Below are 24,368 nucleotides of genomic sequence, written 5' to 3'. Positions count from 1 at the left end.
TGGTAATCAGCCTCCTCACTTGTGGTCATGTGAAGGGTCAGGCTGTAAGTCTGTGATTTCTGAACCTCAGGGCTGGTGCTGTTTGTGGGGAGGGCTGCGCGGAGCCCCTGAAGAGCAGATACAGGGGTGTATGTGTGTGCTGAAAGGCAGGCAGCCAGGCACAATGCAGCGCTTCATGTGGCGGCGGGAGGCAGACTGGCCCTGGCCCGGCTTGGAGTGTTTGTTTATTATCGTGCCTGCTCACTGGGCTTCTGTTCCCCAAATAAAAGGGCCCAGCATTGCAAAGTGTGAGGCCCCTGGGACTTAACTGCTGTTTTTGCTGGAAGCAGTTCAAGGGCTTCGGCCTTCTACAGGAAGCCTGATGCCACCCATTGTGAGGACGGCTCCGCACGCATTTACCTACTCTCCACTTCCCCCTGCGTACCCCTTTCTTTGTTTTTCTCTTTCACTCTTTTACTTGAACCCCACTCCTTTCCTTCCCCCATGGCTGTTGAACATGTTTTTACAGGCAGGCCCCTTGTAGAGTGTTACATGTAGGCCCAGAACAGTCAGCAAGCTAACAGGGAAATATAGTGAGAACTACATTACCAACCCCCCGACAAACCCCAGAGACACCTCAACAACCCCTACACCCCCACCGTCTATGTTCCAACCAAACATGGCTGTATCAACCAACATGGCTACCATGGGAATAGTCTAGGGGAACATTCCTCTCTGCACACTCATATCACACCTCTCCTCCTGTGCTCACCCGTGGCCTGTTTTTCCTGCTCGAATGACCCAGCAGCCAGCTTGTTTTATTTATTTGGCTTTATTTATTGCACCATGGGACACTCTGTTCCTTCCTTTCTTCACATTTTGTATTTATAGACAGTAGATTAATATGATTGCTAGCTTTCATAGCCAACAGCACTCATTTTGTTGATGAACTGCATTGGCCACATATCAAACTTTGACCTGGCTTTCTGATTAAAATGCAAACAGTACACATTTTGCTTTGTTTTTTTGGGACCATGGTTTCACACTAGACTATGAGAGCCCAGGGAATGTATATTGAGAATGAAAATGAGAATACAACTTTAGCCTCATGAAGCGCCTTCACGCTTACCTTTGGAGATGGAGTAGTCTGTTAAAAGAAAGCTGAAACAGTTTTTATTGTCCCATGATACTCATGAATACATTGAAATATTAGCACTGGGCAATCCAGATGAACATAACGTTGTGTTTCGTCAATAACTTTAGCAATCTATTATTAAACCAGAACTAACTATCTGTCCCCCTTATCCCCCCCTCCCCCCTCCCCCTCTCTTTCCCTGAGCTGAGCGGCTACCCGTCCTAAGAGGGTCTGACGTGACTGATGCGGCAGGCGCACTGCACAGAGGTGTAAAACTGTATCCACTTATACTGTTTTGTGTCTGTGCTGTTATCCGGTGTCGACCAGAGGAGGATGGGTTCCCCTTTTGAGTCTGGTTCCTCTCGAGGTTTCTTCCTCCTGTTGAGGGAGTTTTTCCTTGCCACTGTCGCCAAGGCTTGCTCACTGGGGGCTCACCCGGATTCTCTGTAAAGCTGCTTTGTGACAACATCTGTTGTAAAAGGCGCCATATAAATAAATTTGACTTGACTTGACTTCAGTATTAACAACATGCATTCTAACTTACTGCACAAAATGGACCTGATCTCACATTCAGAGGTTTTATATGGGGCTTAACCTATAGCAATATGTGTTACATATGCAGTCGCACTGCAGTTTAAAGTAATGCAAATGGCAGCATTAAAACAGATATGAAGCTAAAACATGAATTAATTTGGTCTCTCTTATCTCCATGCACACAGATGATGAGACACGTGTTCCAGTGGGAGAGACACAGGATTACATCAATGCCAGCTACATCCGGATGAAAGTAGGCACAGAGGAGTTTTTCTACATCTCGTCACAGGGCCCGCTGCCTAGCACTCAGGACTGTTTCTGGCAGATGGTCTGGGAGAACAAGTCCAACGTCATCGCCATGATGACCCAGGAAGTGGAGCGTGGTAGAGTCAAATGCCACAAGTACTGGCCTGAGAAGCTGAATGTTCCTCTGGAAACTGGCCGCTACCAGCTGATCCTGGACAACTACCAGATCCAGGACTACTTCCACATCAAGATTATCAAGATGGTAGAGAAAGAGGTGAGACATCTTTACAAGACAGCTAGTGTTCAGTGCTTGTCTACTAAGTTAATTTTTTTTTATTTTAAGTGGTCATGTTAAGAGGTCAAACAAAATTACATTCGAACATTTTCTTTTTTTTTTAAAAAAAACCTACATACCACTACTAGAGATGAAAACGGTATGAAAATTTAATATCATGGTTATAGTGACCAAAATCATCATGATTATCATATTATTGTTGACCTCTCTACAGTTGTTTAGTATAGTGGGAAATATCGCTGCTCTTCACATAGCAAACTGGTGTTTGATTCCCTGCCTGGACTAACACCCCATGCTTTATCAATAAGAATCCTTGGGCAAGACTCCTAAAGCTGCATTCACCTAGCTCTGTAACATGAATAAATTGTGAGTCTCTCTGGATTAGAATGTGTGCTATAAAAATGCTACAAGGTTTGTTTACATTCACACTTATTTGTTTGAAAAAATTGTCAGTTCAACTCTCCAAAAGGGAAACACATTTGGTATGAACCCCAGTGTTTTTTGACCTAATCTGTATTTGCAGCACGCATAGCATTATCACGCATATCATTGATTGCCATGTAAACGATTAAAATAATCTAATAATTATATTACAATAATTTTAACACACTTCTTTGTACTTTGTAGAAGAACAGAAAAACTGTTGTCTCAAAACATATTTATAGTGGAAGAATGGGAAAGTGCTTTGGCACTGGTTTTATTATAATTGTGTCCTGTGCTCAATTCTAGACTGGAGCCACTCACTTTGTGACACATCTGAAATTTACCACGTGGCCAGACCATGGCACTCCGCGCTCATCCAAGCAGCTGGTGCGCTTTATCCGCTACATGCGGGCGGTGCACTCCAAAGGGCCCATCACTGTGCACTGCAGTGCTGGCATCGGCCGGGCTGGCGTCCTCATCTGCATTGACGTCATTCTCAGTCTCATCGAGAAGGACTTAACTGTGAGTGTGCCTGGCCATAACAAAATAAAATTACATTCTTTCACTTTATGAGTGTTATTTAAAAAAAACCTACATATCACTACTAGAGATGAAACACTATGAAAATGTAACATTATAATTGTAGTGACCAAAATGATACCATTATTAGTATTATCACAGTATAATTAAAATGTGCTGAAAGTGTTCAAAAACTACGGATACACAAACTGAGAGCGTTCAAACAATTTATTGTGTTTTTAATGTTAATTCACTACAGACTCAGCTCAACGTTACTTCTTACTTAAGCTATCAAAATATCCTACCTGGAGTTTTATGTACGGAGCTACCTATAAATACATGGTACGATAGGATGCTTCGACAAGGATGCACAATTCATCGAACACCTTCACTAAAGTAATGGCTGGACGCCATGAAGATCAATCTTAAGATTTGAAGTGTTGCCCTCTTTCGTGATTTTCTTTCTGTAAGCTCTGCAGACAGGGTGACAGACAGGGTGATCATTTTATCAAGTTTCCCTCTGCACTCTAATAAAAACCAAAATATGACCATTCTTCAGACTGCTGTCACTGACAAAAAACAAACCCATGTTGCGTGCTTGCGTCTGGGAGATGTTAGAGCTTCTAAGTTTAGTTGATGCTGGAGAATATAATATTAAAAATGTTTTTTGAGGTAACTGACCATGGTTTTAATGATAATTCAGATTTGAAGCAGTAATACTAACCGCCTGGAATTTGACCATGATGTACCCTGAAACTGGTAACCATTTCATCAACTACTACATAATGATCCACATCTGTGGTGGGAAAAAAACCTGTCCCAGCTTCTCAGTCATCATCATCAGCATAATTATCTTCATGCTTCCACAAAATAAGAGTGTATTTTACCAGATTTTGAGTATATTATCAGTAGAAATGGATAGCCATCATGTATTTCATCAAAAAGGGCCAGTGTGACTGTGCGTGTAAAATTGCTTTTTTGGTACACATTTCTATCACTTCACAAGGGCCAGCAAAAGGGGGTCATTTAATGGAGCAGTGCCTCACTAGCCAGTCATCATGCCACACTAAACCCACTATATTTTGTGCATGCTTCTATAGTGGCAGATGGCAAAAAACAAAGTGATAATAAACTTTGTGTGTGCTGCCTCTGCTTCCACATGTTCCACATGCCTGCTATAGAAGGCTACAGTGATGGAAAGATAGCAGATGCTCAAAAAAATCATTAAATACTGTGGCTTTCATGTGTTTAACTATAATGCACAAGCTTGAATATTTGTTTAAGCAGTTTTCTTAGAAACAGATAGAAATTAGTGAAGAATGAAAAAATAGGCATGACAACCTGCAGCAATGCAGGTTTAGTTAAAAGACTGTAACTTAGATGTTTATTTATAACTGTAAATGCAAAGTCTGTACAGTTTAAATGATGTAAAATGCATTATGTCTTAAAAAGCAAGACATTTTGTTTGTCTCACATCTTTTCTGTTGTTTTTGAAAAAAAGCAATTACATGTGATGAAGATGCATGACCTGTTTCCACAAGCTCATAACACACACACACCTGCATCTACTCTTTCAGATTAATGTAAGTGAGCTTGTGAGGGAGATGCGGCTGCAGCGCTATGGGATGATTCAGACCAAGGTCAGTAAGCCGACACTCTTGTGAAGAGAACATTCTCTCTGTCAAACAGGCTGCTGTAAGGTGAAGTGTATAAAATCGCACTGTGAATTATTACTTTTCCAAACCCCTCCTAATTAGAGTGCCTGCAGGTCAGTCTAGAGTCGGGAGATCTGTCAGACTCGAACCAATCCCTGATAACTGCTCTGATTTAAACAGCCTTTAATTATCTGTCTAAATGGAATGTCCTGCAGTTTCAAGAAGATGGGACGTAGTTGATACTTTGAAATATGACTTATGGACACTGATACGAAAATTGCACAGGCAGTGTGTCATTAATGAAGTTGAGTATATGGATTTGCTATTTCTCTCTGGTTTCAGGAACAGTACCTCTTCTGTTACGAAGTGTGGCTGGAAGTATTGCAGAGCATCTTGCTTCTTCAAGGTAACCAGTGGCAATCAGAAACCCCCTCATGAACGAGCTCTGGCTTCTTTCCACCTTAAGTTATTCCACAGTTTCCTCAGCACGGCGGCCGTACTCGTCTGTTTGGAGTGGTGTTGAAATGCTGCCGCACGAGTTATCTGATGTTAATCATGTGGACTGAGTCTGAGTTGCAGTGCTGTTCTGATCATTTGCTGCACTCCTGTAGTATTAAATATGGCACAGGAAGTACACTAGACATTTTCATCAACTGTGTTATGTCCTTGTATGATTGGATTTATATTTTAATGTACCATGTATGACTTAGAGCACTGATTTCATAGCCTTCAGGGGCTCTTACTCATTTTGCCTTGAATGTGTAGCCGGTTAAAAAGTGAAATATTATACTTATGAGTCATTTATTCATACTTGTTTTTTTAATGCTTGTAATATTTCAAGCATTTTGCACAAGTTCAAGCTTTAAGAAGTCCAATGCGTTATAATATGGTATCTGTGGAAATTTGTCTATGAATAAGTAAGCAAAGCCTAAAATGTTTGTTTATTTACTGTTATAATTGTTGTTGTTGTTACTGTTTAAGTAAACTAGGCGGTGCACATTAACAAGAAGCAATGATACATCAACAACAAAAGCACAGAAGCAAAAGCAACAACCAACCAATAAAAATGTATAATCAAAAGCAACAAAACACCTAGAAATGATAATGACAGCATTACGAGATGCAAGTTGTTCTTAATTTGAAATGCTGTTAATCATTCTTAAGGACCAGCTTTAAGACAGACACTCTGAGCTGAAAACCTTGACTAAAGTGCCTTTTTAGTTTGTCCTGGTGGGCAGCTTTAACGGTCTTCTCCTTAACTGAAGTAAGCTACCTTGGCTGCAAGCCGCCGATGTGGCAGAAACAGTTAACCCAAAGAAACATGGGTAAATATATGAGATTACCAACCAGAGCCTTCTTTAGACTTTATTCAGCAGACATTATTCCACTGATAGCCCTTAAATGAATCAGAACCATAGAATACAATAAGCCTGGGCCCAAAAGGCTATTAGAGAAATCTTTTAGAGCAGTAAATATACTGCCAGTATTCCAAAATCACTGAATAGGAGCTGCAGAATTATATAGCACAGCTTTTATTTTTTTTTATTCTTTTATGTTTTAGAATCACACGTCTGGGGTGATTTTACTGCACTGTAAGAAATATTACCATGATGCATTCTGGTCAACTGGTCAACTCAAATCTTTGTTTTAAAAAGATAAGAAGCTGAAACAGATGTAATTTACATGCTGCTATAGTAAAACACATCAAAGCTGATATTTACCCACTAATTGTATTGCTATGATTTTTTTTTATTGTTTCAAGTGTGTATAGATGTGCTGCTGTTATTTACGTACATTATTATACCTACAAACTGTACATTTGAAATCCTCCTCAGTGAATGTTATTACATTTAGAGATGTTTCATAATCTCAATAATGCAAAACTCTGATATTATAGTCATTTTTGCAAATTAAAAATACCAGTTCCTCATATGTTGATGTGGTTCTTTCAGGTCAAACATTTAATTTGTTCGTCTTTAAGTTGAACATCTGCTGACTAAAAGACTAACCCTTAAAACAGATTAGAGCAAGCTGCTTACTCTAAAGAGGATGCGCAGCTACATGTGCTGTCCTTGTGCAGGTCTGTCCACAGTTATGGTTCTTGCTGTAGCCGCACTGTCGCTGATGCGCTTTAGGGGCGAAACGTAAACAGGGTTTGGCAGCCAAAGCCACGGCACATGGAGCGGTGCGCTCCCACTCAGCTTTTACTGCAGAATAAATACAGCCTCTCCCAGGGACCTTTGTGACAGCATGGAAAGCCCTAGAAAGCCCTGCTTAAGAGTGGGAAAATCTTAAAAGCCAGAACGCTGGCGAAACCAAAACCAGCAACTTTCACTAATGTGTTCTTCTAGGTCTTGTTATTCTTTCAGTGGTGGCAGTGGTGTTTTTTCTTTTTTCTTTTTTGGGGTATGGGGGGAGGGGTTGCTACAACACAAGTTGTTAAAAAGATAGAAAATATGGTTATATGAAAAGTTTGAACACTCCTGGTCAGTTGTTTTTCTAATTGAAAATAAGTTAACACATCCTCCAAATATGGCATTTTTTGCAAATTTTAGTTTTATTAGTTTTATTTGCTGACTAACAGACTGAAAAAAATAACTTTTGCACAGGCCACATTTTGTAATATGTTAAATCCAGCAAATAAACAGTAATTGTGCATTAAAATATGCACAAGTGTGTTCTATGCGGATGTTGTGTTAACTTATTTTCACTTCAAAAATCAACAAAACGTGACCAGAGGCACCCAAACTTTTGCATACAACCATAGACAGTGTTATTACCTAGAAGATAGAATTGGTTTTCGCCATATAGGCCACCTATTATTAATGTATTAATGTAGTTTATCTCACATGTATTCAGACACATTCTGCTGGAACCCCATGGACTCATCTGGAATTCATTGTTGCTTCTGTTTCCAGTAAAACAAAGTTCACATGTTCTCAATTAGGTTGTACCAATAACACCACTGTGGAATTAAAACAATGCACATTGTTTGCAACTGAAGTGCAGTTTTTTTAGTTCAGCTTATAATGTATTGGTTTACTGTGAGTCCTGTTAGTATTAATAGTTATTGTTTCATGACATATTTAACAACCATACAGTGATGATACAAAACACGTGAAAGTAAGTGTAAATATCAACAAAATCCACACAGACCAATGGAAGAAGGCCCAAGCAAAGGTGCTCAGTGTGCTCTACTGTCACCCACTGACAAGAACCCAATCTGCTGCCACTACTGAGCAGTAGAATGCAAGAGGACAGTGCACACCCTCATGTCTGTGTGAAGTATGGAGGAGTGGGTGTGCTGCAGCGGTAAAGTCATTTGGAACTGTGCATATTGAAACAGCCAGTGATTTACAAGCCCGTGGAAAGTGTAGAAATGATCTCACAGCCTCCTTGTAAATCCACCGACTGCTGGGTTCACTGCACAGGGCAGACATTACTTTTTTGTTAGAAATGTAAAAGTAGAATCAGCATAATGAGCTTCAACCAAACCTGTCCCCACCCCGTTCTAGCTTCAGTGAAATCAGACATGCCTCCAGCGCAAGTACATGGAGCGCTAATTAATTTTATTACTAAGTCCTTTAAACCCAAGGGGTTGTTCACCATGGTATTCACCTCAGTTCATTAATAAAAAAAGCCAGAACAATGTGTTAACTGTTGTTTACTGTTAAAAGCCCAAAGGATTCAAGTTCCTCAGTCACAAGCCAAATGAAGTTTTTCTTTGGACTGTAACAGGCATGTAGAAAGCTGTGTTCAGTCTAATGGCCCACCATCTGATTTTTGAGAGCAACCAGAGACCTCCATGCAGACAGAGGAGGTGTCAGATACAAGCAGCTGGAGCTTCACTTACGCAGCGTTGAGCTCTAAAGCCGGAGGAGATGAGGAGAGAGGCTGATGGAGGAAGCAGAAGAATGTGTTAGCAGGTTTCTCTCTGCGGGTGTAGGTTCACAGCTCTGGGGCAGGTGCTGACTGAGAGGCTGGTGGGTAAATGATGGCGTTCCACCTGCCCTGTGTGTGTGTTGGGACCCGCTGTTTAAGAACGACTCATTGGGATCATGTCAGCACATACCACATGTCATCAAGACGTTTCATAATAGTGACTAACAGTGGGAAGCGACATCTTTGAGAGCATGCTACAAAATGTATCCAGAATGAATCAAAATGAATCTAGAAAAAAATGACGGTACATGTTGGATGCTTCTTTGCCAAAGGGGTTGAAGCCAAAGGAACTTGAAGCAGTAGCATAACTACCGGTAGAGCAGGCGGCAATCACACTTTTATATTGGACCCCTTACATCTTAGCGTGCACAATTTATACCAATAACTCAGAAGTAAGTACAATAACTTGCAATTTTCCATCTATCTCATACATATTTGATCGACCAAGGTACATTTCCAAAGCTAACATACCAAACAAGTAATGGAAGTCTGTGTGAACCCATATCTTCTTTCAGCGACAGACTTCCAGTAGCTACGTTAGCCTCAGTTCTCCAGCGCAAAACTAAAGAAGAGAAGTTTGGCGCTAAACATGTCTGATTGATTTGGGGTAAGGTGGGTTAAGAAAGGAAAACTTACTCCTTTGATAACATACTTCAACTACCATTAGCCTAAAATAAAGCAAAAAAAAAACACTGGACCTCATTCACCAACAATTCTTAAGAAGTTTTCACGAAGATTCTCACATTCACCAATGTTTTCTTACTTGGGATTTGTTCTTACGTAAGAATAGAGAGCGCTTGCGAACTTAGGACCTTTCTCAAGAACAAATTTAAGAAAAACTTAGGAAGATATTAGTCAATGAGGCCCATTGCTCTATTGCTTACCAACTTTCACAAAATTATGTTAGTTGAGACATATTTTTTTTGTTCAGTAAAGGTCTGGTTTGCACTTGAGGCCCATTTATTTATTTGTTTGTTTGTTCAATTCTTTGTTTACACAATTTTATTCATTCATTAATTTATTTATTTAAAGCAGCATCATGCGAGAATTGGTATTTTTTGCTGCTGGGGTCCCCCTACAGTGGCAGGGTATAATTCACTATACACCACTGTCATATATACAAATCGTGCTTTGAACCTTTCGCATGGACAAAACGTCGAGTAAGTGCAACAACACAAGACAAATAAGCCAGCTAACAAGTTATTACTTACTAGTCCAACAGGAAGGAGGCCTGCTTGGCATCTGTCTTGCATCCTTTTATCTCTTTTAACAAGTTAAAGCCAGTCTGAGATTACTTTTTTCCGGTCTCTTGCTCTGTCACTTCTGTTTTCTCTTCCTTGTTTGCTTTTGTTCAGTGTCTTCCTTAATCTCTTCATAGCCTCTGCCATGATGTCCATGCTGGGAATACTGAGCTAGCCCCTTCTTATAGCCAGCTGAAAACCCATAGTTGGTGTGTGATGTGGTGCCATAAAGAATAACACAGTTCTTGTGCACGCTCCCTCGAAGCTACATAGCGCTATAGTAGGCACTCCAGGCAGAGACACCATTCTCCGTATTATAAGTCAGTGCACCATCAAAATGATTTGGAAGCTGTTGTTTTAAGGTAAAAGGTTTTAAGGTTTTGTTACAAAATGTTGCTTTGATTATTTTTGCATCATTAGTCTTTACACCACTCACTTGCAAACTTTTGTTAATCATAGTAGTAGATTCCCACATTCCAAACATAAGGTAATACTGAATGGTTAACAAGTTTCTCAAGAAAAAAATCTAACTGAACTTAAGACACTCTAACAGATCAGCTCCAACCCTGTGGAGGGTTCAGGCAATTATTCGCTCATCAAAAGGCCTGTAGTCAGTTAGCAACAAGGCTGTGAGTGAGGGCTCTCAGCATTTACCTCTGAAAGGTGCTCTAGTGAATAGGAGCAAGCGGAAGATCTGTCCATCTGAGCCAGTGTGGTGCAGCTGGCCGCAGTACTTGTGCGCTTGTTTTTGACGTTGGCCATTGTATAAGTACACCCCCTCGGCGTCTCTCTGGTGACAGAGTGGTGACGCACAGAAGAGCCATTCATTGCTAGCCTGAAAAGAGCTTCACTTGGGCTTTGCCAAATCACAGCGATGAGAAAGACACTAAAGCAAAGTCAAGAAAAGCCAATTATGACGAGCCAGTCTTGTAGGCTTGGTTGTAATTATCTGGTGTTTGTAAGAGACCTGGAGGTGGCTTTTATCCTCTGTCTTGTGCTACATTGTTGACTTTGAATTTCAGCCAAAAGCACCTTGTTTAGAGAACTGTGTTCTGGAAGGCTAGTGGTTTGTGTTGTAGAAGGCATTCTGTATTTGAGCTGCACTTTCTTTCTGTCCAAAGAAAGAGAAGTGTGCATTCATGACTGGTGCATAAAAATGTATTTTGTTATGATGCATATTGTAATCATTTAAAGAGTAGGGATGCTCCGATATGGGAATGCTGATATCTGATATTTTTCTTGTACATGTCTGCTGATGTGGATACACAAACCTTTTGAAAATGTAGAAATTGAGACCTGAAATAGCATTACAGAGAAATAGGTTTACAAATGCAGTAAAAAGAATAAACTGCAGATATTTTAGCACAGTAACTGAACATTACCTAAACAGCCTTCTTTACACGGTATAAAGGGCAGTGGCTTAGCTCAAACAATGTAGAAAAATCAAAAATCAACAAAAATTCTGATGTTTTTCTTTGGACAGCAACAATATAAAAACTGACATGAGACTGACATGTAACTGACATGAGACTGTGTGTAAAACAATGACATTTATTTTTTGTCTTTCACATCAGTAAAATATGGAACATTACTTCTTAATAACTACAGCTTTACCAAATATAATGTCATTTTCATTAATGTACTTATTTAAAACCATAAAGTAGAAGAAAATCCTTGTTTTCAGATGTTTCCTTTTTTCATTTTAAAATCTGGATAAATATATGGAACAAAAAGATAAAACTTACTTTAGTTGTCTGTGTTTACTGAAGGTGGCTTAGTTGTAATGCCATGTAACAACTAACCCTGCAGTGTGGAGGCCGTACTTAAGTCTAGCTAGCACTTGCTGTAAGCTTGACATGCTTCAAAACAGTGCTACAATGTAGGCAACAAGATGGTGATTACAGTAACGTAAGGTTGGATTTTGTGATTTTACACAAAAAGCTCAGTAACTGAAAAAAAACTTGCCTTGAAAAAACTTTCTTACGTGCTCTGAAAACACTCTTTTGGCACAGATTTCTTTAAAATGCTGATGAATCGCTCTGAATTTTTGTGGGAGACCATGGCTAGAAAATGTAGTAATGTGGCCAGAAGCACACGCTGCTTGACCTTGTATAACAACATAAAAGTCTGTGTTAAATCATGCCCTGTGTTAGGTTGTTTCCTGTACTCTGCTGCAATAAATGTCATCAAATATTGCTTTAAAATATCTGCTAAATCTAAATACCTGTCCAGTGCTGATTATTTTTAAAGCAAATATCTGCCGATACCAATATGACTCAGATATTATCGTCCATCCCTTCCGAAGAGTTTAGCATCTCTCTTTTTTGCTTGATGGGTCTCCATCCTCCATCCATTATCCATATGTTTTAGGCTAAGGGACTCAAACACATTGCAATACGTAATGCTGCAATCTTGCTCACAGGCTTTGCTCAATGAAAGATGTAGCACATACGAGCCCTTGGACCCCCACTGGGTAATTCAATCCCCATATATATTACGATATGCCAAGCGTCCAATAAGTGCAAGCAGACATCACCAATTCGATGAGTTGAGAGGTAAACTGAGGCATACATCTGGGAGCCAAGTCTTATCTGCGTCCTATTAAAGAGTTCAGTGCTCCTCCAAGGGCATGTAAAGTCAATGGAATAACCAAAAATGATTCTGAAAAGCACTTACTGAAGGACCTCTTTTATGTCATTCAGCGAGAATCTGCTCTGAAGACAAAAGCGGGTGTCTGTAGGCTGAGAGCAGGAGCATTTCGAGTTGGAGTTATTTTTCACGATTAAGCGTGCCAGCAGAGATGAGGCCAAGCTTGTGAAACGTGAATGGTGCTGCAGCTGTGGGAATCGGCCTTGGTTCTGAGAGAATTATACAGTCTACTGTGTGCTCTCCCGCAAGCTAGTCTGTCTGTTGACTAGCAGACTTTATAAACCATAGATATGCACTCAACCCACAAATTCCCACATTCCCAAGACATGTTCTGTACGTTCCCGCATGTCCAAACCGCCAACAATGCAGCCTCTCTAACAGAGCCTGCCGTGGTGCTAGGCTGAATAAAAACACCTCTAAGCCTTCATCCCTCCAAATCCAGTCATTATAATGAAATAAAAGCAAATAGGAGCTTTTTCAGTCACAAAAACAAATCATAAACCTGAGTGGAGAAAATGATTCATCCATTTTCGGGCCTGCTGGGCAGACCTCAAGTCTCAGCCCATCTTCAGAACTCGAATTTTCCACGACATTAGAGCAATTATCATGAGTTCTTCCAGGGAGGGGGAGACATTGAGTGAGTGCCCGTCATTAACATGACTGTGGGTTGGCGCTGTGTTCGCAAAAGCGTGTCTTGTTAAAATGAACACCTTCATTCAAAGAAGGATAACGTTCTGTTGCTCTGCTGAATTGCACAGTTAGCCATTTAGAAACATCACATCGCTCACGCTTACATGTAGCCCAGACCTGTGAGCCTTCAAATGCCCTGTGTAGTGATGATTAAGCTGAAGTAATTCCCCGCTGTGCCTCAGATGAACACTGGGGTTGCGTGCCTTAGGATTATTAATCAGACTTACAACTCATTGTTTAATGCAGCCGTGTTTAAACAATTTTACTTTTGAAATCAACAGACTCAGTGCAGCACTTTCTTTCCTCGCTCTGTTGTATATTTTGAGGCAGTCAATCATTTTCCCAGTGAATGAAGAATAAAAATTAGGATTCCATAAGTGATACAATGATAAAGAACACTGTTTTCCCTGCTATGCATACCAAAAAGCATTGAATGCATTGAATTGATTCAAATGTGAATGATTTCCACATGAATAAAAATGTTACAAGAAAAACCACAATGTTGTCTTTCACTTATATTTGCCAATAATTGTGTAATGTCTTTCATTAATGTGGAAAAGATGAGCACATTTGAATCAAGTCAATTCAGCGCATTACTGTTTTTTTGTGCAGAACGCAGCAAAGGCCAAAGCCAGCTTGAATCCTTTGCTGACAGATTTGAGTAGTTAGCAATGAAAACCAGGCATGTGGCGACAATTGACAACAGAACACTTTGCTTTTAGGGCACAGGAAACATGTCAGATGGCGAAGGCCCCGACCTCACGTCTTAAAACACCAGACAGGAGATTCATCCAAAGATGCCCAAGAAGCAATAGCCTGGGTTTGACTTTTATGGAGAAAACTTGATGACATGATGTTAATTAGCGTTTAATTGCTATGTGTTGAAAATAGGCACACTAATCAGGATACAGGCTTCTATTTGTTAACTTTCTAGCCCAATCAAAGACATAATTAGCACCTGTTTTCAATTATATTACTGCGGTGTCAAGCTGGAGATACAAATAGATAAATCATGTCTTGCATCAGAGAAAATGGGCCTAAATTAGAAAACTGTTATAGTGAGGTAGCAGACACGCAGTCTGTCCACGAAGATCGTTTATCTTCATCAAAGAGGGCTATCCTTGAGAAACTCAGCAGGGGCATGTAATTGAAAAATGCAGAGAAATGTGATTGTTGCGAGCGATAATAATTCATTACCCTGAGCATGGGGAGCCCAGGGAGCCATTTGTTTTCATTAATGTAAATTCAAATTACGTCTGTGATTAAAATGTGACTTTGACAGGCAGCGGGGCCTCAATCGGGCAGACAGGGCTGATGAGACCTCTAATCCGGGTCACTCGTTTCCAGCATATGAGCAGCGTGAGAGAAGCTCGTTTCCTTACCTCCTTCATTTTGTGCTTGATTTGCTTCTGAGACTTTCAAATTGATGGCCACAGCACAGCAAGCACATCACTCTGGCTAGCAAAGAGACAGCAGTCACAGTTTGGCTAATGAGTCACGAAGACACTGTGACAAATCACTGTTTTACTGAATTCAAGGAATCTCCATTCAGAATCTCAGTGACATTTGAAAGCTAAGAAGTAGGTCACTGTCATAAAGATAACATCAAATGATGCTGAGCTCTCCCTGCTTCTCTTGTCTGTTAAGAGATCAGCAGCAGAGAAGCAACATAAAATGCTCTGATGGCCTAGCCTGGTGCGTGAGGGCTAACTCATCCTGGCACGGTGGAAAGTGAGTAACTTTATCAGATGTGAACTGCCATAGGTCATTTGATCAGCAGGCTGACGTAACAAATTCACTCCTTCTGTCTTCATCAGAGACTAGAGGACAAAAGCTTAGTCTAATGGGACTTGCCTCAGCATGTGAGAGGGGATGCAGTTACACAGTCCTCAGACAGACGTAGTGAAGAAGGAGTGGGCGTTGGCCCTGATGAAAAATACATTCGCTCTTTGACATCCAACCTCCAGTTAGTCTGGGATTCTGATACATCCATAAAGACAGCAATCGTGCATCTTATTTAGGTGTGGATGTACAAATGAAGTGTGTCTAATCCTATTCTAATGGTGAGTAGAACATTAAAGCTGAAGGTTAGACGGCAATACGATATTGACTGTGCCACTTCATTTTATATGTCAAAGGATGTTGCCACCTCAAATTCACAGGCAAAGCTTTAGATGCAGAAACCAACACTCAGTCATAATGGGGTAAAAAGTGACTCTGAGCTATTTAGATCTTAGAAATTTAGCTAAGGGCTGCTAAATGGTTCTTTGCTAGAAAAAAAAACTTTAATTGATATTAAAAACTTTAATTGAACATTTACGTCATGTAGAGGTTCTTTAAAATTTTAAAAGGTTCTTTCTACTCACATATCTATTTACAAAATGTAGTTCTTTAAAGAACCATCTATTGAAAGGCCCCTTAGGGAGCCAAAAGTGGTTCTTCACTGGCTCCGAAACCCATTTTGGCAGCACAGTTGGAATACCTTATCTGAAAATGCACAGCTAACAACAAACATGAACATTAGCAGTACTTGTTCACACTTATTTTGGGAGTCTCCTCTTGGTTTCTTTCACTCTCAGCAATAAAAGCGGGCCCTTAGAAAGACACTGCAATCAAGTGGCCGAAAAACAAGTAAAACATCACACAAAGGGGAACAATTCATTTGGTAATTGTGCTGGTTAGTTTACAGTGTGTTTGGAACAGTTGTACACTGCTGGCGTGCTATGCTACAGTGCCTCTTATCACCTGCTGTAATATATAGGTTCCTGAAGCCGTAATGAAAGGCTCTTTGTTTGGGTCAAGACACTGCTGCCGATGACATCATCAGCTAGAAGGATGGAAACAGAGAGATTGCCATCATCACTGAGGTTAAAAAAGGACCTAGTCTGGGTGTTGATTTATTAAGACTGTACAGGAAACAGGTAAGACACCAGAGAAACACATTTACTGTAAAACTGCCTTAAATATTAAAGTGTCCTTCACATGTAATGCAGTCACTGAGCACAAAGTACCAAAATGTTGAATCTACCAGCAGGTGGCACAAGAGGCTTCATTGGTATCCAAAGAAGATTTTGAAGATCCAGTTGATAATATAATATAATATAATATAATATAATATAATATAATATAATGCTTATCAGTTATCTTCTTAGATCTGAAACATGCTTGGCTAATCATGTAAGATTATCTTGGCTAATTGTTAAAACTATACTTTCAGTTAGCAATGACAAGACCACCACAGCAGATCAATGCTTTGCATGTTCACATAGATACAAAATAGATGACCATGTAGCATGTAACAATATTGAAACATAAACAAGAGTGTTTTATTTGTGTAAGACTGAAGCACACTTTATAAGGCTGGTATAAATTTAAGTCAAGTCACAGATAACCAACACTCTAAAAATAACACTGCCTAAAGAGCTCTTTGGAAAACCCACCTTTGGTGCCCTAAAGACTCTTTCAATGGATGTGATGTTTGAGTATGAAGAACCATTTTAAAGTTTTTCCATAAAGTCCATTTATAACATTTGTATGGATTAATGTACCAAACGCATTATTCTTTCATTTTACAACCTCTCTGTATCTGTAATCCTTAATTGTTACTGTATACATAAGATGTTTAAATTGCTGCTTTGTATTGTGCATCATTCAAAAAGCATTCAGGGCTGAAACACTCCTTACAACTTAGGTGTGAATGGGTGGAGGTAAACCTCTGTAGACTGAACAGGCAGATATATGTAAACAAGTCACTTTTTGTGACAACACAAAAACAATGAACTTAAAATGGGCTGTTTTTGCAGTTTAGTTTCTAAACTGTCGTTGTCCTAAAATTATAAATATATATAAAAAATACATTTTTCTACATCATTTGAACAGAGCAGCTGCCCAATACATTGTGTGAAACTTTCATAATGAATGGACTAATAGAAAGGCTCCAATGCTCCAAAATGCTTGGAATAAAATCTTTTTACATTGACTTTCACTGAAAAGTAAAAAAAAACGCTCTTTCCTTATGTAAAATTACCATTTTAGAGATACTTTTTTTTATGTATAGCAACAATACGGACTGTATGTCCTGGGGATTGAATAGTGCATTTGGAAACTTTTATCAGTGTATACATACTACATCGAAGTTTTAAAGAAGTGAGGAAGAATCAGTTTTCCATGATATGGCCTGTTTAAAGAACCTCCATGTAAAAGTTCTACACCAGTGAAAGGTTTTTTTTGTTTTTATGAAAAATATAAAAGTGGTTTTTAACACTCATAAATCCTATTTACAAATATAGTTATTTAAAGAACAATCCACTGAAATGTTTCTTTAGGGAACCAAAAGCGATTATTTAATGGCTCCAAAGAACACTTTTGTCACCTTTTTTGTACTAGTAGTTGTAGTAAACTCTATTAAATTAAATTGACTTAAACTCTATAATATTAAATATCCCAAATAACCAGTTACTCAGTTAGTATTTCACAAGGCTATTGAACATTACATTTTATTAGATGAAAAACTAAGTAAAAGTGAGGAGAAAAAAAGTGAGAAAAAGCAAGCAAGTTTCACAGCATTGAATTCCCTGAACCACATCCAAAATAGTGCTGAGAGGGCAAGATTCTGACTCTTTGTCTGTATTGTTAATGACACCTATAGACAAGTTCTGTGTGTGTATGTAAGCGTGTGTGTGACCTTGCAGCTGTGTGTGGAAGATGTAGGACACAACAGGCATCTTGCTTACTCCACCTCATTCTATAGCAGGTAACAGACATTTGCAAACACGCTGCTCAAGTGTTTTAGTCTGCAGCAACATTACACCACTGTTAGAGAGACACGCGGACAAAGACAATGGGACATGAGAGCTCTCGTATCCTCACACAGAACAAACACACGCACACACACACAGGCCTTTCTCACACAGGAGCAAAATCAGCTCAAATTACTGCACTTCCACACAATTCATCACAGGACAAATCAAAAGGAGGAGCTGTCGCCCCCAGTCTGCAGCTCCAGTTTCATCCAAATATTAGTCAATAATCATCAGTATCATCAGCCTCAGTGATCTCAGAGGGCACCAGGGTTGTTTGGAAAGAGAGCCAAGGGAAAGAACATCAAACACTGAGGGAGCAGGTAGGAAGGCCACAGTGTTTGTATATTTCACCAGCTATTTAACTGTGTAACAACTTAATTGATTCATAACATCTTGGTTAAATTTCACACTTTTTAGTCCAAGTCCAAAAACAGCAGCAATTAGAGCATTAGGAAAGAAGGGGGGGAGAGGTGACGAAGGAAGCCCAGGTGATGTATTTTCACATATGGAATCCCTATGAATCTCTAATGACCAGGCTGTTATATTTTTCAAGCTTCTAAAAGCAACACTCACTTGATATATGTCACTGCCTTTAACTGTAAAGCACTATTCATGGAGGGTAAGAGAGTGAAAGGGTTTCCAGCATCAGCTTTACCAATGTATTTCCATATGCATTTACAACCCCATTTCCCAAAAAGTTGGGACGTTGTGCAGAATGTAAATAAAATGGAATGCAAAGATATGCAAATCATGTAAACCATGTTTTTTAAAGGAAAATACTACAAAGACAACATACCAAATGTTGAAACGGAGAAATTTTTGTAAGTGTTTGGGAACTGAGGAGACCGACTGCTATAGTTTTGAAAGTGAAATGTTTTCCCGTTCTTGTTTGATATAGAATTTCAGCTTCTCAACAGTTCAGGATCTCTTTTGTTGTATTTTTCATTTCATAACCCTCCAAATGTTATCAGTGGGTGACAGATCTGGACTGTAGGCAGGCCAGTTTAGCACCAGAACTCTTTTAAAATGCTGCCATGCTGTTGTAATACATGCAGGATGTGGTTTGACATTGTCTTGCTGAAATATGCAAGGCCTTCCCTGAAAAAGACGTTGTCTGGATGGCAGCATAGGTTGCCACAACCTGTATATATCGTTCAGCAATAATGGTGCCTTCACAGATGTGCACATCACCCATGACATGTGCACTAATGCACCCCTATACCATCATAAATACTTGCTTTTGAATTGTGCACTGAAAACAAGCTGAGTGGGCACAGTGTCCATGATTTCCAAAAAGAATTTCAAATTTTGATTTGTCAGACCACAGGACACTTTTCCACTTCTCCTTAGTCCATTTTAAATGAGCTCAGGCCCAGAGAAGTTGGCAGGATTTCTGGATCCTGTTTATATCTGGTTTCCTCTTTGTGTTTTAGAGTTTAACTTGCATTTGTGGGTTCAGCGATGAACTGTTTTCACAGACACTGGTTTTCAGAAGTGTTTCTGAGCCCATGCAGAATCATGTCTGTTTTAAATACAGTGCCACCTGAGAGCCTGAAGATCATGGCCAGCAAGTACTGTTTTTTGTCCCTTGCATACAGAGATTTCTCCAGATTTTTAACCTTTTAATGTTATTTTGTACCATAAATGATGAAAAGCAAAAGTTCTTTGCTATTTTATGATGAGAAATGATATTCTTGAATTGTTGCACTATTTGATTGTGCAGTCTTTCACAGAGGGGTGAACCCCTCCTCATCTTTACTTCTGAAAGACTCAGCCTGTCTGGGATGCTTTTTTATACCCATATCATGTTACTGACCTGTTGCCAATTAACCACCAGGTGTTTTTTCAGCATTACACAATTTTAGCAGCCTTTTGTTGCCCCCCGTCCCAACTTTTTTGGAATGTGTTGTTGGCATCAAATTCAAAATGGGCATGTATTTTTCAAAAAACAATAAAGCTTCTCTGTTTCAACATTGGATATGATGTCTTTGTACTAAATTCAATTAAATATAGAGTTTAAATGATTTGCACATCATTGCATTTTGTTTTTATTTACATTTTGAGCAGCGTCCCAACTTTTTGGGAAATGGGGTTGTATTTTTCCTGTTGTAGCATTGTACAATAGTTGATTAATAAACAGATTAAAGCTTCACAATGTAAGATGTTTTTGTTAGAACTGAAAGAAGTAGCATTACTGAATTAGGAGGAAAAGGGAGGCTAAATCAACATATTGATGAAGATATGCTGACAATAGTAGATAATTCACTTATATCCTTAGTAGACATGTCTTTCACCAAGTTTTGACTGAGTTCTTTTTGAATACTCTTTCAACGCACTTGCATTCATCATATCCTTCTCCTTGTAGAGGTCTGAAGCACAACGTCTTCCACACATTGCGTGCAATTACACATTTCTACCAGAGAGGCCTCCAAATCCCCATATCTTACATAGTGTAGCTTAAATTAGCATTAATTTTAAAAAAACCTTAACAAGAGTTTTACTGGCAAGAGAGTTTGTGTATTTATAGCATTATTAACTTGTAGCATTGCTAGTAATGCATTTTTTTACATAGTAATTGGAATAAATCAATAAAATTAGAAGTCCCAAAAAGCCTACCTGTAAAATGGACTGAGCCATCTAAAACAGTGGGGTTGACATGAAATACTGCTATAGGAAAATAGAATGTCTGCATTCTCTGAGAGCGCAGACTTTAACTCCTGTGTGAATGAAAGCACCCCTGCTTTTTTACTGCTGCCTCATAAGGTCACTGGCTTTGTGGTTCCACTGTGGGTTCAAAGCCATGATTAATGTCGTGCAACAATGAACTCTTGCTAGCCTTTGTTTTGAAGTGTGAAGATCACAAATTGTTAGCCAGTGTTGAAATATTAAGTTTCCCATCTCCACCCATATAACATCCCAAAAGGAGCAGTGGAAGTAAGGGCATAGGTGTCAAAGGCAAGGCCCAGCCATCTGCTGTGCTCTTTGTAAAAGGATGGCAATATTTTCACTCTTTGGGACTAAAAATTTGCTAGCATGGCAAGAGTAAAGTGTCAGTGGGAGCACTAAGGTGGCTGCCTAGGCACACCTTTCCTGATCAGCCCCTCACACCTCAGGCCATTTTACTTTAAAATTACAAATGTTGGAATGATGAAATAATAAATTTAAAATAATCATTTAGTGATGGTTAATATGTTTTATTCAGGCATTCAGTGGCTGTTTTGAGGTTTTCTAAAATGAAAAATATCATAGTATCAGAACCTATTAACCAGGGATATTCAACCATGCTCTATCATACAATAAAGTACTGCAAAGACATACATAACTATGGCGCTATAATTATTCACAAAGCTTTTGTAAAGATCCAAGGGCTTAGAGGCCAACATTCTATTTTAAACGCCTTTTCATGTCACACTAATTTTCAGCTTTCCTACTATAATCACTGCTAATCTGTTCGACCATTGGTCTTTAAAGCCTCCCAAGGTCTCTGTCATGCCTCAGTCTGAGAAAGAAGCCGTTTTACAAATGTTATACGCTCCTTTGTTTCCCCGCCTGATTTAATCAAGCCCAAAGTTCCTTCAGGACTAAAGTTGGCATTCATCTTAAACCTAGCAGTGTAGATGTAACCTCTAGATCTACACTGCAGTCAAAGATGTACTCATTTCCATCTGAGCAACTTTTAGCACCTTTTACCGAATGATCATGATAAAGATTTCTGACATGCATTGTGTGCAAGGGAGCATTTAAAATGCGAGCCTTTGCTCTTACCTACAGTGAGTCACAACCACAGCCCTCAGTGGGCGAGTGTGACTAATTAGGTATAGAATGCTATTTATACATGACAGGGCCTTTAGCAATTTAAGCTCATGGGTGGCACAGCGGGGAGAAACGGCAGGCATTGTATATGGACCATCAGACTCGCTATGTCTTATTCAGCCCTAAAGCAGAGGCTGCCACTTTAAAGACTTCAAACATCTTAGCAGGTTAGTAAAAACAAACAACAGCTGCCGTTATGGGAAAACTACCTATTCTGTTCACTTTACTCAAATCCACAAACTAAATAATCTCTAGAGGAAATGAGAGATTAGTATACATCAAGAGCAGTACTTTGTATGGTTATATACAAACCCTATTTCCCAAAAAAGTTGGGACGCTGTGCAACATGTAAAAAAAAACAGAATTTGATGCCAGCAACACACTTCAAAAAGGTTGGGACGGGGGCCATGTTTACCACTGTGTTGCATCACCTCTTCTTTTAATAACACTCCGTAAGTGTTTGGGAACTGAGGAGACCAACTGCTGTAGTTCTAAAAGTGACATGTCTTACCATTCTTGTTTGATATAGGATTTCAGCTACTCAACAGTTTGGGGTCTCATCTGTTGTATTTTTCATACTGGGTGACAGGTCTGGACTGCAGGCAGGCCACTTTAGCACCTGGACTCTTTACTATAGAGGCATGCTGTTGTAATACATGCAGAATGTGGTTTGACATTGTCTTGCTGAAATAAGCATGACCTTCCCTGAAAAAAACGTCATCTGGATGGCAGCATGTGTTGCTCCAAAACCTGTATATATCATTCAGCATTAATGGTGCCTTCACAGATGTGCAAGTCATGCCATGCTCACTAATGCACCCCCAGACCATCACGGATGCTGGCTTTTGAACTGTGTGCTTATAACACGCTGGATGGTCCCTCTCCTCTTGGGCTGCTCTTTTTATACCCAATCATGTTAATGACCTGTTGCCATTAACCTAATTAGCTGTGAGATGTTCCACCAGGGTTTTTTTTAGCAATACATAATTTACCAGTCTTTTGTTGTCCCATCCCAACTTTTTTTTATGTTGCTGGCATCAAATTAAAAATGGCCATTTATTTTTTAAAAAACAGTTTCATCATTTGATATGTTGTCTTTATACTATTGTCAATTGAATATAGGGTTCAAATGAGTAGCACATCATTGCATTCTGTTTTTATTTACATTTTGCACACCATCCCAACTTTTTTGGAAATTGGGTTGTAGTTACAGAAACTTGACCATGTAGCATGCACCAATGTTGAAAGATACACAATACTGCATTTTTGAAGCACACTTAAAAGATGGAATAAAATTAGTCAAAGAATTAAGTCAAAATTAGAAATAATCTTGTTACTATTAGTAGTGCTTCAAATGAAAATTGCTTTTTTATGATTTAGCTATTAACTGATTAGTATATCGTACTTTGCTAATATATCTTAGATTTTTAGAAATCAAATCATTAAATGAGAATGCGAAAACAAGCAAGAAGCTAAACAAGCAAACAAATAAATCTAACATCATAGACCAGAACATGAAATTCTGTGACAAAGCCCAAAATCTCACATTTCACCAAGATTTGACTTAATTTGATCATCGTCAAATTACTTTTAAAAATACACTGAATGCACAAATGTGACTAGAGGAACTATTTACACAGTAAATATAAATAATAAATTAAAACAAATATAGGCATTACATTTGTAAGAAAATACATTACTGTGCAAAAGTCATAGATCACCCTTTCGTTTATAACATTTCCGTTCAAAACAGCCGTTAAGTACAAGTTTTTCATTTTTCAGAATCAGGAAAAAAACACATATTTAACAGAAAATTACACAGAAGCCTCAACAACTAAATACCACAGAACTGAAACGATAACGTCTTGTTTTTCAATATTTAATGTATCCAACATTTGCCCTTTGTTACAACTTTTATTCTTTTTTGGAAGACTTGCTTTCAATTTTTCAAAGACATCTGCACGCTTCTTGTAAACACCTATAAAGTTCAGTCTTAGAAGTTGGTTACATTTTCTGCTTCTCACGATCCAGTAATCCCAGTTACAAATTTAGTCCATAAAACATTACTTCACATTTCAAATGTCCAGTCATGGCGTTCTAGTGTATATCTTCTTTTCTCAGTAAGGGCTTCTTGACAGCTACACATCCTTTCAAACTCATAGTGTTGAGTTGTCTTCTCACAGTGGAAGGATGGACAGAAACACCTGTGGATTTTTTCAGATCTGAAGGGAGAGTGGAACTTGATTTTCTCTACAGAATGAAAGTGTGAAGTACTGTTTTTCTGATGGTGACAGTTTTGATCATCTTGGGAATTCCATTTCTATATCTTTCATCAAATTCTGAACTCCAGTTTGGAAACATTTGCTTTCCACTTACTTTTCTTTGACTTTACATTTTCTTTATGCAAGTGGATTATCTTAGATCATCTCTGAAATATCTACTGGC

At 39.0% G+C, this 24,368-nt stretch overlaps 1 protein-coding gene across 2 annotated transcripts in view; it reads left to right on the top strand.

Moving 5' to 3' along the window:
* The window catches only part of ptpn20 (protein tyrosine phosphatase non-receptor type 20), a 42,385-nt gene extending 35,669 nt beyond the window's left edge, over positions 1–6,716 (top strand). For both annotated transcript variants that reach the window (XM_036574147.1, XM_036574148.1), the window contains 4 exons: positions 1,834–2,168; positions 2,919–3,134; positions 4,709–4,771; positions 5,129–6,716. In XM_036574147.1, coding sequence (XP_036430040.1) covers positions 1,834–2,168; positions 2,919–3,134; positions 4,709–4,771; positions 5,129–5,224 — 710 coding nt within the window. In that variant the 3' untranslated portion in view covers positions 5,225–6,716. The remainder of the gene's footprint in view (positions 1–1,833; positions 2,169–2,918; positions 3,135–4,708; positions 4,772–5,128) is intronic.
* Positions 6,717–24,368: the final 17,652 nt, after the last annotated feature.

The sequence above is a fragment of the Colossoma macropomum genome, unplaced genomic scaffold (genome assembly GCF_904425465.1).
Source record: "Colossoma macropomum unplaced genomic scaffold, Colossoma_macropomum, whole genome shotgun sequence".
In the NCBI taxonomy this organism is placed as follows: Eukaryota; Metazoa; Chordata; class Actinopteri; order Characiformes; family Serrasalmidae; genus Colossoma; species Colossoma macropomum.
The sequence above is the reverse complement of the archived record's forward strand: the minus strand, read 5'-3'. Positions and strand labels throughout refer to the sequence as shown.